Genomic DNA, 16,696 nt, shown 5'->3' on the forward strand with positions numbered 1-16,696 from the left:
CGTGCCCGTAATATTTCCGGGCTGGAGCGCTCAAAAGTAATGCATCAAAAAGGTTTGAGTATATCCAACTCTTGTTCTCGGAATTTTTTCATCTCTTATTTTACACACTAGATGGCTGCACAAGACTATTTTTAATGTAACTGGAGATAGTTTATTTTAAACTCGATGTCAGCACTATCTAAATATATGTATTTGTGACATGTATATCGTAATCTTAGCTCAGCTAATTATGCTCTTTGTGAATACTCGTGGCTCTTGCTTTATGATAAAATATTTTTTAATATTGTGTGCATTAGGGAGTCAGAGTTACATGGACATATAGAGTGCATATGGAGTTTTAAATTTCAACCTAAAAAAATTCCAAAAATCAAAAATGAATACATCTACTGTACATATGCCTTTTTTATGTATATTTTTTGAATAAAAAAATAGGCACTTTTATGACCGTTTTTTTTTAAATTAACCGATTGTTAAGGGGTTAAATATCTTATTATAATATATTTCTATTATTTTAAAAAAGTTTTTTTAAAGTTATTTTTTAAAGAATTATGTACTCGGACAACTTTCATACAGGGATTCCTACAATTATTAGTGAACACTTTGTGTAATTCTATTAGTTAAAAGTTTTTACAAAATGTCTATTTGATCTAATAATGATTAATGAAAAATATTTACAAGCAAAACTACAGACGTAATTCTCTTTTCACAAGTAAGCGTATTCTGAAGTGTTGCAGGCTTGAAGAAATTTTCAAGGACTGTACNTTGATACTTAATGCAGTAATTTGATCCGGAATTATTTAAGTGTTATTAAAAGTTAGATTTATATTTACAAAAAGTGTATTTTATTTCTGAATGCTATAATAATAATAGCTATAATAATTGATTTAAAAATAATCACAAGTTTGAGCGGTTAAAAATAAAATTTATAATATTTAATTTTACCAACCGGTTAAACCTCTTATCGTTATATGCATCTGAAATATTCAGAGACTCTCCTGTCATCGCTACATAACCAGCAATTCCTTTGCCAATGGGAAATCTATAAGACAATATTTAAAAATATCAAAAAACAATATAAAACTGATTTAAAAAATGTATGACAAATGTTTCTTAAAGGGTATAGTTTTTATCTCTCTTAAATTTCATCAGTGAGAAACGGTTTTCAATTGAAATTTCACTTAAAAAATGCCTCATCATTTATTTGTCATTTAACTAACAACCTTGAATACGAGTAGATAGACTGCAAAAATATAACTCACAGTTATTAAAACGAAACATTAATTATTGTTATTAATAATAAGAAGAAAATGATTGCTTAGTTTACAAAAGCTCATTAACAAAAACAATTATAATTTATGTTGTGCATAAAATCAATTAGTGTTAATAAAGTTACCTCTAAAACAGACTAAATTTTTCATATTCATTGTACGATTAATGCTATGTTTTAAATTGAATTTAGAAATCATGAAACCCAAGTTAAAACTGAGTCCTAAACCGTCGTGCAATAGTAAAAAAAAAAAAAAACAATATAAGCTGCACAAAAAATTTAAAATTGAGATTTTAATGTATCGCATTTTATTATAAGCTAAATATTGCGAAAAAAAATTTTATTTTCGAAAACCGATTTTTCTTCTTCAATTTTCTATAATTCTATTTTAGTTTTGATAACCTTAGCAATAGAAAGAAAATAGTTGCACAGTCGCTTTTCTCGAAATCGATCACACGTCCAAATAAGCGTTTTCGCATGATCGTCAGCGACAATGAATTTAATTAATTCTAATCCGTCCTTTTTAGTTTTAAATATTATTTAGTTTTTAGAAATGAAGAAATAATTAAATGTAATTTGAAATAAGTACACATTACACACATAAATAAAGTATCTTACTTTATTAGCTTTGGAATTTATCATAAACTAGGTAGCTTCCAAAATTACAAAACATTCTGAAATTAATTAAATATGGCAAAAGTTTACCTTTTCATTTGAGGAATGTATATGATTTATAATGCGAGTATAAACTATAAAATTATGTAATGTTTCTAGTGATTTGAGTATTTCAAAAATTTAATTCTGAAAAATCAATAAAAAAATTATCGAAAATGCGCTATTTTTTCGTTTTTGCTGAGTGTTAGAAAAGTGCTGAGTGATAGAAAATTATTAAAAACCTTGATAAGTGAATAAAAAACAAATTTATCAAAATTAAAGCAATCTACTTTTATAATAATAATAATAAAAAATGAAAATAAATCACACGAAAAGAAATCACGTGCTAATTTATTTATCTCATACTTGATAAGCTTTCTTTAATCGCCTCAATTAGGAAACCTAATGAACAACGGGGCTATCGAGATGCAAGACAAATGGAAACATTGCAAGGGCTTAAGAAATTTTTTTAAAAAGTATTTAAGTTGCTTACATAACTCGAATAATTCTGCGCAATTTCTACTTTTTTGTTTAGTCTTCTTATAAATTGGAATTCGGTCAAACGTAGACCAAGTTTAAAGGAAAGGAGTTTACGGAGTTATTGTTACCTTATTTCTTCAGGATTTAAATCAATGTCTGGCATTGTAGAAACTTCGTCAAAATCATTTTGAGAGCTACTGACATCGAATATTCTGGCGTACAGTTCATGAGACTTTCCATCCACCAAAAATAGGGAAGCTCTATCTGCACTCACGAGTTTACGAGCAAACATCTAAAATTTATTTAGAAGAGAAATTTGATATTTGAAATCATTTGAGTCGCTCAGAAGCCAATGCGGTTAAGTCCAAAACACAAAAATTGAGAAAATTAATGTTTTTTGATACATTAGTTTTTAAAATTCTTGGTTTATTATTTTAATTAGAAAAGTGTATAAAGTCTTTTTTCGAGGTGTAAACTCTGCAAAAAAACGAGATTTGTACAGGATGTGTAAATAAAAACGTAAGTATTTATTGAAATAATGACAGCATCTTAAAACTTTTAGGACTTATACCTTTTGGCAGCTGAAAACGATAAGAAATTTATGTAAAAAAATATTGATGAAAGGTGGACTCATTCACAATGGCTTCTGAAATTATTATACAATATATTCAGAAGCTATTAAAAAAAGGGCTGTCTAACCTAGAAAAAAGTAACCAACGAGTAAATCCTTTAATAACTAAGAAGATTATTATTTATTTCATCAAAATTTCCAAAAATCAGAAAATATCAAAAAATGGACTTAACCGCATTGGCTTCTGAGCGGCTCATTTATATGTGAAGATTTTTTTTTAAAAACTGCACGATTTTAAAAGTTCTTAAGAATAAAGATTTTAATAACAAAGTTTAAAAAAAATGTATTAAGCACAAATAAAGAAGAAGAAGAAGAAAAAGAAACAGAAATGAATGAAGAAGAGGCGGAAGAAGAAGAACCAGAAAATAAGTAGAAGCAATAGAAGACGAAGCAGGAGCAATAGAAGACGAAGCAGAAGTAGAAGAATCAGAAGAAGAAACCATGGCACCAGAAGTAGAAGAAGTAATAGGGAAATTTATAATTAAAAAAAATATATAAAAAAAAAACAAAAAAAAAAAAAACAGAAGGCTATTTTACAATATCGCAAGAGCTAACTTTTTCGATTTATGCTTTATACGCTTTTTATGATATTTTTCTTACTTTATTATTACTTCAGAAAAAAGACAATCCCACTTAATTTGAATTAATAGCTTGTTTAAACGCTGCAATCGATGGGAAACGCAGGAAAACGGTGTTATCCTTATATGTTTTTCTTATGATCAAATAGCTAATTTTAACGTCATATAGCTTATTTCATAAATAAAATCAACTAGCACATTGATACTTTTAATTATATATATATTCTGATAAATGTAAAAGTATTTTTTTATTATTATTATTATTATTATTTTTTATTTATTTTTTACGAACAGCTGCAAAAATTCTTACTGTCTAAATTAATGATATAATACGTTTTATTGTTAAACCTCCTTATTTTCATAATATATACTATTGTAACTTCTTCTATATATACTTATTCATACTATACTTATTCATACTATTCTTATCGTGTAAATGAATCATGTGATGTCTTATTATGTCATGATTTTCATAATTCATACCCGCAGTAATAAGAATATAGCGACAAAATAATACTTTCATAGAACCATAAAAGCACTCCGATACAGTAAAATTAGCCACTACTACCCCCCCCCCTCGGTTTTATTCAGACATTTAAGATATTTACCCAAAGTACGATGTTAACATAAGTATAAGATATTAACATGGGAATAGATATTAACTCAAAGCGCATAGAATGTTGTTCAAAACGTTATGTCAGTTGGTACAACGATAAAAGTCCCCTGGAACTCCGTAATTTCTTTTTTGAGCAGAATTGCTCACAGTTTACACCATTAGAAATTTTGATTTTTCGTTGAATTACAGTATGGTGCAATTATGACACTATCTTATTATCCTAAGTTGTACTATTTTATGCATAAATGAAAACATCTTGGGTTTCATTACACATACTATGGCTCAATTTGAAGGGGGAAATGATTTAATTTAACTTTATTTAAGGACTCAGAAATCTGACTCAATATTTCGGTGCTGATTTTTCTGAGAAACGTACATTTGAAATTATGATGAATGATAGCTGATAATAATGATAGCTGATACATGGTAAATGATCGAATGGCTTGAAATCAAAGCTTCACGTTACAATTCAAAGCGGAAGTACAAAAATAAATTTAGTTCGATTACAATACTTTGTTCAGCAGCAGTTCAATTTTTGCTTGTATCTCAAATCTAACAGCAAATTAAGCAATTATTAAAAAAAAAAAAAAAAAAAAAAAAAAAAAAAAAAAAACCATTGTAGTTTTTTTTTTGAAAAATTGAATTGCTTAAAAAAGTTTGAATTTTTTTTTTCGTCTTATAACATTTTAACGACGTCTTCATTTTTACTTTAACTACGTAACTTTTTAACATCATTAGCACTATTACCATTTTAGATTCAAATAAAATACTTTATAACTAAACGTTCTTTTACCCCTTTCCTCTCGCTCCTGTCAAAACCACGGAGTGAACTTTCATGTCTTATTTCTCGTGCCCGTAATATTTCCGGGCTGGAGCGCTCAAAAGTAATGCATCAAAAAGGTTTGAGTATATCCAACTCTTGTTCTCGGAATTTTTTTCATTTCTTATTTTACACACTAGATGGCTGCACAAAACTATTTTTAATGTAACTGGAGATAGTTTATTTTAAACTTGATGTCAGTACTATCTAAATATATGTATTTGTGACACGTATATCGTAATCTTAGCTCAGCTAATTATGCTCTTTGTGAATACTCGTGGCTCTTGCTTTATGATAAAATATTTTTTAATATTGTGTGCATTAGGGAGTCAGAGTTACATGGACATATAGAGTGCATATGGAGTTTTAAATTTCAACCTAAAAAAATTCCAAAAATCAAAAATGAATACATCTACTGTACATACGCCTTTTTTATGTATATTTTTTGAATAAAAAAATAGGCACTTTTATGACCGTTTTTTTTTAAATAATAAGAACGTTAGAGGGTTAGACTAATTCTTTGTTATCACCATTTAAAAATTATGTATCTGAAACATTTCTTACCATAATTTTAAGTATTACTGTATCCATGCTGACCATATCTTGAAATATCGTTCTAAGAAAAAAAATGAAATATTTATTCTAAATTCTTAAATGTGTTTAAAACAAAGAAAAACAGCTACAGCAAAAATTGAAGGACTACTTACTTTACAATGGTTAACAAGAACATATTTAACTCTCTTTGTTTTCGCATGTGAACGTATAGCTAAAAACACAATGTAACTTAATATCCACACAGGAGATAGTCAAAATTTAGTGCAAATAAGTAAACATAAAATTACCTCAGCATAATGTAAAGCAATGCCACCCCATACCAAATAGCTATTAACAATCTGTAAGAATATATATTCAAAAATATTTTATTTACAAGGTTTAAACATTGGTAATGAACATTAAATCGCGTGTATTTCACCAACGCCATTTCAATAACAAACTGCTTAAAACACTTAAGTTAAAAATGTATCTTAGGTTGTATTTTTAGTTATTTTTCCGTACGAAATAAACGTAATTAATTTATAACAGTGATTGGGGGAAAAAACTTAATGATCCGTAATTATGTCTTTGCTAGTTTTCAAATATTTTCTATTAGTTTCGAATGGATTTCCAAAGGTGAAAAGTCATTTTTTAGCAATAAAAAAGCCTATAATAACCTAAACTATCATCAATTTATGCTCTTTTTAGTTTTCATATATTTTCTAATTACCACTAATGAGTTTCCATTGGTAAAAAGGGTTTGAGTTTACACTCAACTATTAACACTTAAAAACGTTTAACTAAACACTTAAAAAAACACAAATTCAATAAATTAGAGAGTATGGCTCTCGACAAAATAAATCGTTAAAATCACAATAAGGAATTCATTCTAATAAAGTGCAATATTGACTTCATCTTAAAAGGGGAGTTTATTTTTTATGTTGAAATTAATATCATTTTCCAAAATAATGTGACAGAGAAACTGTTTTTCCTCGTNACGTATTTCGGTCATTCACAGTAACATGCACATCATTTACATAATAACCTCATCAGGACGATTATTTCATACTTTGCCTAAATAGCATCCGGCATTTCAAAAAATGAAAATAATTGGTTTTGTTGGCGATGATCTCGTAAGGCGATAAAGAATCATGCATAGTACAGGTAAGGAAGATATTAACCTCGAAGGAAAAGTGGATGAATAACCCCAAGGAACCGCATCATTCAACTAAGTACTTATACTGCTTCTTGAACGATTTACTTGGTTCCGAATGATGCATGCAAGTAAAAATAAAATGCATAAAAATTTATAAGCCATTGAAAATAAGACGTATATTATGATTTTGCATGAATGGTTGCAAATTAACGATTTTTTACTTCTATACAAAGTCGTAAGTTTGTTGTTTAAACGAGTTTAATTTTTTAAATTATATTAATAATTAAGATTTTATAAAATGCATCGGAATACGGAAAACAGCGTTGTAGAAAGAATTATAGATAAAATTATACATTATTTTTAAAGGAAAAAAAGAACAGTTGCCGTGGAAATTGCTTGTCATGAGCACAGCAAGCTACCAGTTAGGAATGCATTAACAGTAAGTTGTAGCTTAGTATCATTGACAGAGCAAAAAATAATTATGTTTGCTGAAATTTTACCTCGGAATTTTAAAATAACTAATCATCACGATACAATTATGATACAATCTCACCTTTACTAAATCGAAATTGCTCTAAGGTTTGATCCACGTCCTTTTAGCGTAGTATAAGTACTTAATTGAACGATGCATGCAAGTGTAAGTAAAATACATATAAGTTTATAAGCCATTGAAAAATAAGGTATATAAGTATTACCCCAAGCCACACCCTTTAAATATATGATTAATTCGTCCCATTTTTGTTTTGTTTTGAAAACAAAAAGAAAAGATTGTTTTTTCGTATGAAAAGCAGGCAGATTTTTTGAAATATAAATGCTTACCTGTTCTGCTGTATTCAGACGAATTGCTTTTTTATTCTTTGCTGCATACAGTGCTAGGGATTCTTCTGGTATGAAATTATTTCTAAAATAACAATAAATATTTTTCAGAAAAAAACCAACCAAAATCCAAAAAAGACAAAATCAAAAGAGTTATACTCACGAATTATTTTCTTCATTTTTATATTCACAAAGTTCCTATGAAATATACATAAAAAAAAACTGTTTTCATAACCCATGATGCTCACACGAAATATATTTTGACGTCAACAAAATTTTAATAACTAAGTTACAGCGTAATAAGTCAGAAATATAATAGCAATAGCAACATCTTTCATCATTATAAATTAAGGCAAAATAAGTTTTGTACTAAAAAGATTAATTAATAGAGAAAAGATACAAACTCATCTAGAAAAATCATAAAAAATAGCTTTATTATTAATGACGCCAATGATGCTTAATTAATTTTAATAATTGGTGCAACTGCTATTGTTAATTCGTATTCTTAATACGTGCTAAATATACTAATATTGGTACCATGATACTTACTATGGACACTGTGCAAATTATATTTTACGGCCCACCAAAAGTGATAAGTAACGGAGAAGCTTGTTTGTTATGGAAATATTTGACTATAGTTTGTCTAAGCTAAGAACTCCTCCCACCACAAAGTCTGAGGCCGTCTGGTGCTATGGAAACAAAAATGGCTCATTTTAGGAAAGGTAGCTTCACTCTAGGACTAACACAATAGACTGAAGAAAGAGATTCCTTTTCTCTCGCCGACTCGACGCGAAACCACTCAGAAACAGTGACCCCGCTCTCCTACTTGAAATAGTCATACCTCGTTACCATAGTCATCGCCACAGTCCAGACGAATGTCTGTGGGAGTTCTTATCTTAGACAAACTATATCAGGACTTGGCCTAGAAAAATAACATTATGCTAAATGATACTGAAAATAATTAACTTTTATTTTGATAAGACGAACATACATGTTTTGATTAATCTCGTGGCAATCTCGACAAAATACATGTTTCGATTAATCTCGTGGCAATCTCGACAAAATACATGTTTCCATTAATCTCGTGGCAATCTCGACAAAATACATGTTTCGATTAATCTCGTGGCAATAAAGCCACTGGTAATTGGAATTGTTCGAGCTTAAATAAGAGTGGCAGTGTATATCTTTCAGTTTTGTGCAAGATTTCGAAGTGTTCATTAACGCCGATTTATTGATTATTTGCTTTTTTTTTTTACCCCTTACGAAGAGCGGGTGTTTAGCTATTCATTGTATTAAATAGTCAAATCGTCGAGTGTAAAGTATGAGTCAAAACACCAGTTGCAGTCTCGAATTATTTTGGTTATTTAAATGGTAGACCTAAGATTAAAATTCTTCTCAATCAATGATTTAGAAAAGATTTATTTCCTCTTCTCACGCAAAGTTATTTTGTTATACTTTCTTTAGTTCCTCCACAATAACTAGTTGCATACATTGACTTTAAATGAAGTAAATCGAGATAAATGGTTCACAAAGTTTAATCGACCGAAACCCATAATCGAAACCAAATATTGTGCCACTCTTCGTAATATACATAATATAATTATTGACGTGGACATGTATTTTAAGTGTAAATTGTATTTTTTTAATGAGTAGATAAAATAACAAAGTGCGTTGTTTTTATGAGACAGAAATATTTCATATACTCAATCTATATTATGTTATATAGGATTTTTTTAAAGACATCTTTTACGAGATATTTACGAGAGTTTTTCGTAAATATTGGGCACATTCAAAATCTTACGTAATCATTGTCAGTAATATATGCAATTTTTAGAGCTAATTGTGCTTATGAACTATTTACTTATCTTTAACATATGTTCTCTTGAACTCTTCTCTTGAACTGTTTTCTTGAACTTGATATCTTGAACTTGGCTTTCGATTTCAATAATTCGTACACTTTTTGTAAATTTCACTATTTTCGATAGTTTAACTTTCAAACATATTCAATTATCTTCAATATATTCAATTTAAAAATATATTCAAGTTTTTAACTAAATTTAAAAGCACTTTTCTTTCATTTACGACGATAATCATAAAGTACTTATTTTTTTATATAATATTCTGATTTTGAGCAGTTTGAAACTAATGTATGTAAGTTTAAACAATTTTGGTGAATTTCTTTAGTTTATATAGTAATTCTTGTAGTAAATGGTGTAAAGATTCTGTTAAGAGTTCTGTTGTTCTGTTCAGTTAAATTTAAAAAACAAATTAAATTTCCCACTTATTTCGCGACAATTAATTTCCTAATTAAATATACAAAATTACCAATGGCTGTTAAAAAGTAGTGATGCTAAGTAGTGTATAAAAGTTACTCACCAGGGAATCACAGTTGTAAAGGTATAACCATAACCCACTAGCGTTGGCTGCAGAAGCAACAGTCCTCGCGATTCCTGATAACACATCCCGTTTGTTTGGATATGTTGTTATAGTGGAAGTTAGCTCTTGGAGCATATCTTTCTTGTCCGCCATGACAAAAAACTAGGTAAAAAAATACACAGAAAAAAGACATGTATAGGTTTTTACTATGCTTCTATATAGATATATTATTTAGAGTTCATTTCGTATTTTTCAGAAAAATCTTTACGTTCCCATTAAATTAAATTAAGCGCTTTCTTAAAAACATTTAAAATTAGCTCTAGTATGTTATTGTTGTTGTTTACAATGACACTTGGACAAGTCAAGCTCGCCAGACATTAGCCACTTGCGAAATAAGGCAGGAAAGAGCGTCTTTCGTTTGACAATAAGGGAGCTCCGCATGGGTGAAAGTACGTCTTAGCTCAGAAACCCACGGATAGATGGCAGCAGGAAAATTTTCTCCATACCGTTAAGCCCATGGTACTGCTCATCGACCGACCACACGGCTTTCGATTCTACAGATTTTACGAACACGTATATCGCATATAATCTGTGGATCTTGGCGAAGTTGAGGCAGGGGCGGATCTACATAAGGGCTTTTTAGGCTGCAGGCCAGGGCCCCGTGGAAACAAAGGGCCCCAGTCCCCACTGAAATCAATAGGTGATATTTTGAATTAAAAAAATTATCTAATATCAAAAAAAAAAATAATATTATAAGGTTGGCAACCCTGAGATCAATCAACCCATGCATGTGCGCGTCTATCGAACGGAACGGGGAATTACCCGTCGCTTGTTTTTGGTCAGTGTATTTTTTCGCGTCTATTACGGGGGACTTCCGCAGCGCCGCTTAACGCCCGACGTAAATTTTTTTCTCGCACTTCTGTTCTCGTCGTCAATGACAAACTTGTTTAGTTTACTAATAACTGTCTTGACTACCAAAAACCCTCTGATCCCACTGAAAACTGTATTGGGGTTCAGCAAGAGGACGATAATACCGAGGCGGAAAGAAATTTAGAGAATTTTGAGTTTGAGAAATATGTTGACGTGGGCTTGTGGCCAGAATTGCTAAATAATGATTTTATTAATGACATACTCTCACATGAAATGACTGACTTTTAAAATAAAGATTCGAAAAATATATATTCAGCTTCAATCAAGAAATACAAAGAACAAAACAGAACATTTTCAAATAGGTATTTCATTAAGAAAATGAAAAATGGTCAATCACTGGAAAGATTTTGGTTATGTTATACAACCAGGGTTGGCACTGTTTATTTGCAAACTTTTTCTAAAATGTTTGCAAATAAACAGTGCCAACTTTCTCAATACACAACCGGATTTTCTGATTGGAAGCACACAGGAACTTGTTAGAAAGTCATGAAAATTCTAATGAACATAAGAAATCAATGTTAGTGTGGTTGACACGTGAAGGCAACAAGTTAATTGTATCATTAAAAGACTTCGTGAACAACATAAGGCACCAATCAGATCAGGAAAGCTAAAGGACTACGAAGAGAAAGCTAAAAAATTAAGTACTAGTGTGGGAATAGACTACAATAACATAAACAAGAGACGCATTAGTCCAAAATTTTCAGATAAGTCTACAGATAAATTCTCAGTATACGGCGCAGAAGAATTTAAAAGAGACACGCTAAACGTTGCGTTGGATATGCTGATTATGGATTTAAACAAAAGGAGTCAAGTGTATGAGATGTATGGCAAGAAATTCCAATAGCTGTGAAGCTGAGCGCTCTTTCTCCAGGATGTAATATATAGAAAACAAATATAGTACAACAATGTCGAACCATCGACTAAATCATTTATCAGTTCTTTCCATAAATTGTGATTTAGCGAAAGACTTACAATGAGATGAGCAAATAAAGAAATTTGCAGCACAAAAATGCAGAAAGGTTGCTTTATAACTTATATAACATAACTACACATAACCTGTCAATTTCTTTTGCAATAATGTTGTACAGTTGCTGTTTGTATAGACAAATAAAAATAAATAAAATTATTTTATTGTCCTATTTTTTTCTATATACTTATCTACGTCACTATAGAAAACAGTTTTTTGACAAAATAGCTATTAGGGCCCAAAAGTAGTTTCAGCCCAGGGCCCCACAAATTCACGATCCGTACATGAGTTGAGGACTGAATCCCAGTCCCTCCGGACGGGGGGTCGGATTCTCTAACCACTGGGCACTAGTATAAACTCTAATAATTAAAGCAATTATAGATAATTAATAAATTTTACATACTACTTCTAAAATAGGTAATAAAGCAGTTCTACTAATCTAAAGCGGAATAGCAAACTTCAACTTTTACTTACAAAATATACTTTCTTCTTAGTAGGAAGTGCTAAACCATGAAACGATGAAAAGTTCTTTTCATTTTGTACAGAATAGCGGTGACTTAAACGTAAAAGAAAATCTCTTTGCGAAATATTAATTGTTCAAAATAAAAATAGTACATCAATGAAATGACTGAAAAGAAGTTTGATTGCTGCTTTACTTTCTTCGCCAATGAAAATTTAATATTTTGAAAAGAAAAGAGAAAATAAAAATATTTGCTTACTTTCCATTTACAGAGATCAGCAATTTTTTCATGGTTTCCTATAAAAAAAAATCGAGTCGATTATTTTTTGCTCAACATGATAATACAATTCTAATGCGCTGTTACCAATAAAAATTAAATAGCTGAATAACGATGTCAAAGTCAGAGGCCGAACTATATCACTGAGTGGCATGTTTAATTAAATTTTGCATGTTTAGTTTATTTACATTATATCAACTTACAGTCATACCACCAGTAGCAGAAACCCTCCAGTCCGGCAGCAGTGCGGTGAGGCAGATTATTACAGCATCTGCAGATTATTTTTCATCGTAGTTTTCTTTTAATTTTTGAAAAGTCAAACAAACAAATACGGGGAAAATTGCTTAGACTCCTTTTTTGAAACATCTGTAAACTTGTTACTAATAAAAATTAAATAGCTGAATAGAATGATAAGTCAGAGGCTGAACTATATCACTGAATGGAATAAATCAATCAATTGTCGTTTACATCCTTCCTATTGTACGATTCCAAGGTACGATTCATACTCACATCTTGATAGAAACTCATTCCCATTAGTTGCTATATGTAACACATCATTGATGGATTTCCATTGGTTAGGTAAGTGAAGTAACGTCAGCTTCAATATCTCTATTGAGATTAACACCGTAAAGAACACAAAGAATTTTTCTTTCTTTTACTCGATTGCAGGCTCAATAGTATTGAGATAGTTATTCAATTCCTTTAATATCATTGAATAAAATGCAGCTTCGATTTAAACATCATAAAATTCTCATGTACAAAACTCTTATATTTGTAAATTTTACAACAATAATCTCTGTCTGTTATGAAGATAGTGGGATAATACCGAATTTCCAAAATCTGCCAAGAAGCTCTAGGGATGATGGACAACATCCGAAACCTCAATAAAAGTTTGAACACCGGTGTAAATCAAATCAAACATGTTAATTGAAAGAGAAACGTCTTCCACACATTTTTTGTCATATGGAAAAAACAGAGTTGCCCATTTTTTAGGAAATTATCCTCTAGTGATTGCTAATTTTATGTTTTAATGTGATATTCTTTATTTTCTAAACTTGATTTAAGGTTATTCTATTCTCCACAACGAAAGATTCAAAAGTTTATATGAAACGCCACTTTGTTCCAGTTCTCTCTCGTGATGAGGCTACTAAAATGTTGGCAAAATTTCTGAAAATTCTGACAGCTTTAGCTTTTATTTGTCTACCACTCAATGAAATAGTCTGCTAGAAGCGTAATTGTGTGCAATCCTAGCATTAAGATATTTCTATGTTATTAGAAATTAAAATGTTTGGTTTATTTTCGAATGCAATTATTGCAGCCCTTCATACAACGTGGTAGCTATTTATTACTAAATGAGCCTACTATTTCGTAAAAATTAGGATTTATCAGAAAAAAAAAGCATTTACAATTAGTTTGAAATTTCCTACTTACCATTTGAATCCGGTGCAAGTTTCTTTTCACGAAATGTTTTTCTAATCACCCATCGCTCCAATGATTCTAATGCAATGTTTTCTAATACGTAATGTTCCAGGAAGCTCTCGTGCTTTTTCAAGTATTCAGCAATTTTTTGAGACCAGTTTTGCGATGGTGGCCTGCCTATAACAATAATAAGCATAAAACTTACATCAACTGTAAATGTGTTGTGCAGTTGTTTTTTTAAGGAAATGGGAAAAGAAAAGGACTTATTCTTATTATTAAATGACTTATTATTAATTACCTCTTCTCTTGTTGCTGTTTCGAGAATCCCTTGCTGCATTTCTGCTAGGAATTTTGCGAGCAACTATCTCTAGATATTCACCGGGTCCTGGAGAATGTGGTCTGTGTCTTTCATGACATTTCGAATGATATTTGCTGGATGAAGAATGTGGACTTGAATGAACTTCATTATGATTTGAACTGGTGAGTCTTACAGGACTTACTGAGATGAGGGGTGGTAAACGACGTTGAGAAGACTTGGATTTAGACATTAAAAATTCCTCTGTGAGTCACAAAAAAAATTCTTTATATCGTTTTCGCCTATAAGTAAATTCTTTCATATCATACACATTCTCAAAACGTACTGCAATATTAGATTATTTTCAAGTAGAATATTTTTTTATTCCAACTTACGGGAATGAACAAATGGACATTAATGCTGAAGATTTTTTTTCCCGAATAATTTCAATACTAATCGATATTCTAAAAGTTAAACGGAGAAGCATTAGGAGAATTTATAATATTTTGTATTTTAGAATTTTTTTAAAAAAGTAAAACGTATGCTCATTTTAAATCTCTGAATCCGATTGGTGAAATACTTGTGAGTGGTCGTACAAAAATCTTGCAATTTAAAACATTGATTTTTTTTAATGGTTGCTAAGGATTTTTTTAAAAATTACTTTTATTTCTTGTTCTACATTATTTGAAATCGTGCTTTCTCTAGTGTGATGCACAGGTGTTATCTTCTACATTCCAATTTTTACAAATGTAATGACCTTATTTTATTATTTATCAAAAACATAAACAATAATAATGATGATGATAATGTTGGCAATAATAAAACAGCATAAATTTAAGAAAACGCATATGTGAGTTATGTCCAGTAGCAGAAACCTGCAATCATGCGCTGCAGATTATCACAGTATCTGCAGATTATTTTTCATCTCCGATTCTTTTTAAGAAAAATAGACAAAAAAATTGCTTCTACTTCTTTTTGAAACACTTTAAAACGTGCTTCCAATCGAAATTATAAAGCTGAGTAGTGAAAACGTCAGAAATTTTTTTTTTCTTCTTGTTAGTTGATTACAGACTTAAGCTATACAAGGATTTGTATCGTATTTATTTTCATTGTTCATTCAAATTAAGTTTAGGTGATTATGTATAATTTTTAAATACCTTTGTACATTTTACAATATATCTGTTACATTAAGTTGAGTTTTAACAATAATAATCTTTGTCTTACTGCGTTGAGATGGCAGATAAATTTGGATTTAAGAAGATAGTGATGTAGATTTACTCCATTAATTCTGCTACCCAAGTATAGAGGTTACAATTTTGAGCAATGTAATTACACTAATAATAGTTAGAATCTTTCAAAATATTTCTAAGAAAAAATTATTTCTTCTCAATTATCGCACTTCAATAAATAAAAACATACTTTTTTTTAAATTATTTAATTGATATCACCTGTAATAAATTTCAAAGAAATGTTTAAATAAATTAGTTTTTGTTTCACAAATGCCATTAATAACTTTTAACTATCTATTAATACGAAAATATTTATATTATTAATACAGACATTAATTTTTATGGCATTTTATAAAACCCAAATAAAAAAGAAACTTCTAATTAAAGCAAACTAAAAAATTTCGTACCAACTTGATGAGTAACCTTCTCTATTTAATATAACGCTGAGAAAGTAACGACAGCAACATGTGTGCTTAAGGTAAATTTTCTGCCTTCAAATACTCATCTAGCTTTGATCTCTCGAATTTTGTCTTCAATAGACGCCGGAACTGTAACCATGGAAACGCTCATCTTACGTCATGATGCTTTGGTTACTTTTCTTATTACTTCTTTTTTTTTGGTGGGGAGCACTTCAATTTATCGTTAAATACAATATGTAAGAAACATAAAGTGAAGGCTCAATTAATCGAATTTAACGGTTTTATTGGAAAGATAGATCGAAAGAGAGAGAGAGAAAAAAAAGCAGTTTAGTAAATAACTTGTTTCTTGTAAAATGAATAATTGATCACTCGCTTTGTAGAAGTCTATAAATAAATAATGTCACAAGCATAATCACCATAAGAAACTAACCACTTATTTGAAATAATCTTTTTAACTTACTATAATTTTATAAAAAACAAAAACATTTAAACAGGTTACTTCAGCATATGATATATCTGGAAGGAAAGAAAAAAGAATTAGTTGTTTTCTGATAGAAGTTGCTCATCAAGCAAAGTAGTAACCACAAATAAATTAGTTATAAGGCATACATCTTCCATGCAAAGGTTTCTCCTTATTTCTTTCCACTTTTGTGTCCCATTCTGCTGTTCACGAAGAGTCGATGCATTTATGCAGTCGATGCAGTTGCAGGAAAAATGAGCACATTTCTTCCTAGAATTCAATAATGTGCAATCCAATAATGTCTTCAAAAAA

At 29.9% G+C, this 16,696-nt stretch overlaps 2 protein-coding genes across 4 annotated transcripts in view; both read right to left on the minus strand.

Annotated features, from left to right (window-relative positions):
* Nucleotides 1-5,935, minus strand: part of LOC107449973 (probable 3',5'-cyclic phosphodiesterase pde-5) — a 27,924-nt gene extending 21,989 nt beyond the window's left edge. For 2 of the 3 annotated variants that reach the window (XM_043041398.2, XM_043041399.2), the window contains exons 1-3: nt 5,889-5,935; nt 5,754-5,812; nt 5,611-5,662 (exon numbers count right to left, since the gene is read on the minus strand). In XM_043041398.2, coding sequence (XP_042897332.1) covers nt 5,611-5,662; nt 5,754-5,800 — 99 coding nt within the window. In that variant the 5' untranslated portion in view covers nt 5,801-5,812; nt 5,889-5,935. Of the gene's footprint in view, nt 1-946; nt 1,040-2,529; nt 2,694-5,610; nt 5,663-5,753; nt 5,813-5,888 lie in introns of all 3 variants that reach the window. The other variant, XM_071181551.1, reaches the window with a different exon arrangement.
* On the minus strand, nt 5,853-16,008 carry LOC139425663 (uncharacterized). Its single transcript, XM_071181068.1, has 8 exons — nt 15,913-16,008; nt 14,280-14,578; nt 13,994-14,158; nt 12,545-12,582; nt 9,929-10,090; nt 7,716-7,750; nt 7,556-7,637; nt 5,853-5,939 (listed from the first exon to the last, which is right to left on the minus strand). The coding sequence occupies exons 2-8, from the start codon at nt 14,527-14,529 to the stop codon at nt 5,853-5,855; spliced, it is 819 nt and encodes a 272-aa protein (XP_071037169.1). The 5' UTR covers nt 14,530-14,578; nt 15,913-16,008.
* Nucleotides 16,009-16,696: the final 688 nt, after the last annotated feature.

This window comes from Parasteatoda tepidariorum, chromosome 5 (assembly GCF_043381705.1).
Source record: "Parasteatoda tepidariorum isolate YZ-2023 chromosome 5, CAS_Ptep_4.0, whole genome shotgun sequence".
In the NCBI taxonomy this organism is placed as follows: Eukaryota; Metazoa; Arthropoda; class Arachnida; order Araneae; family Theridiidae; genus Parasteatoda; species Parasteatoda tepidariorum.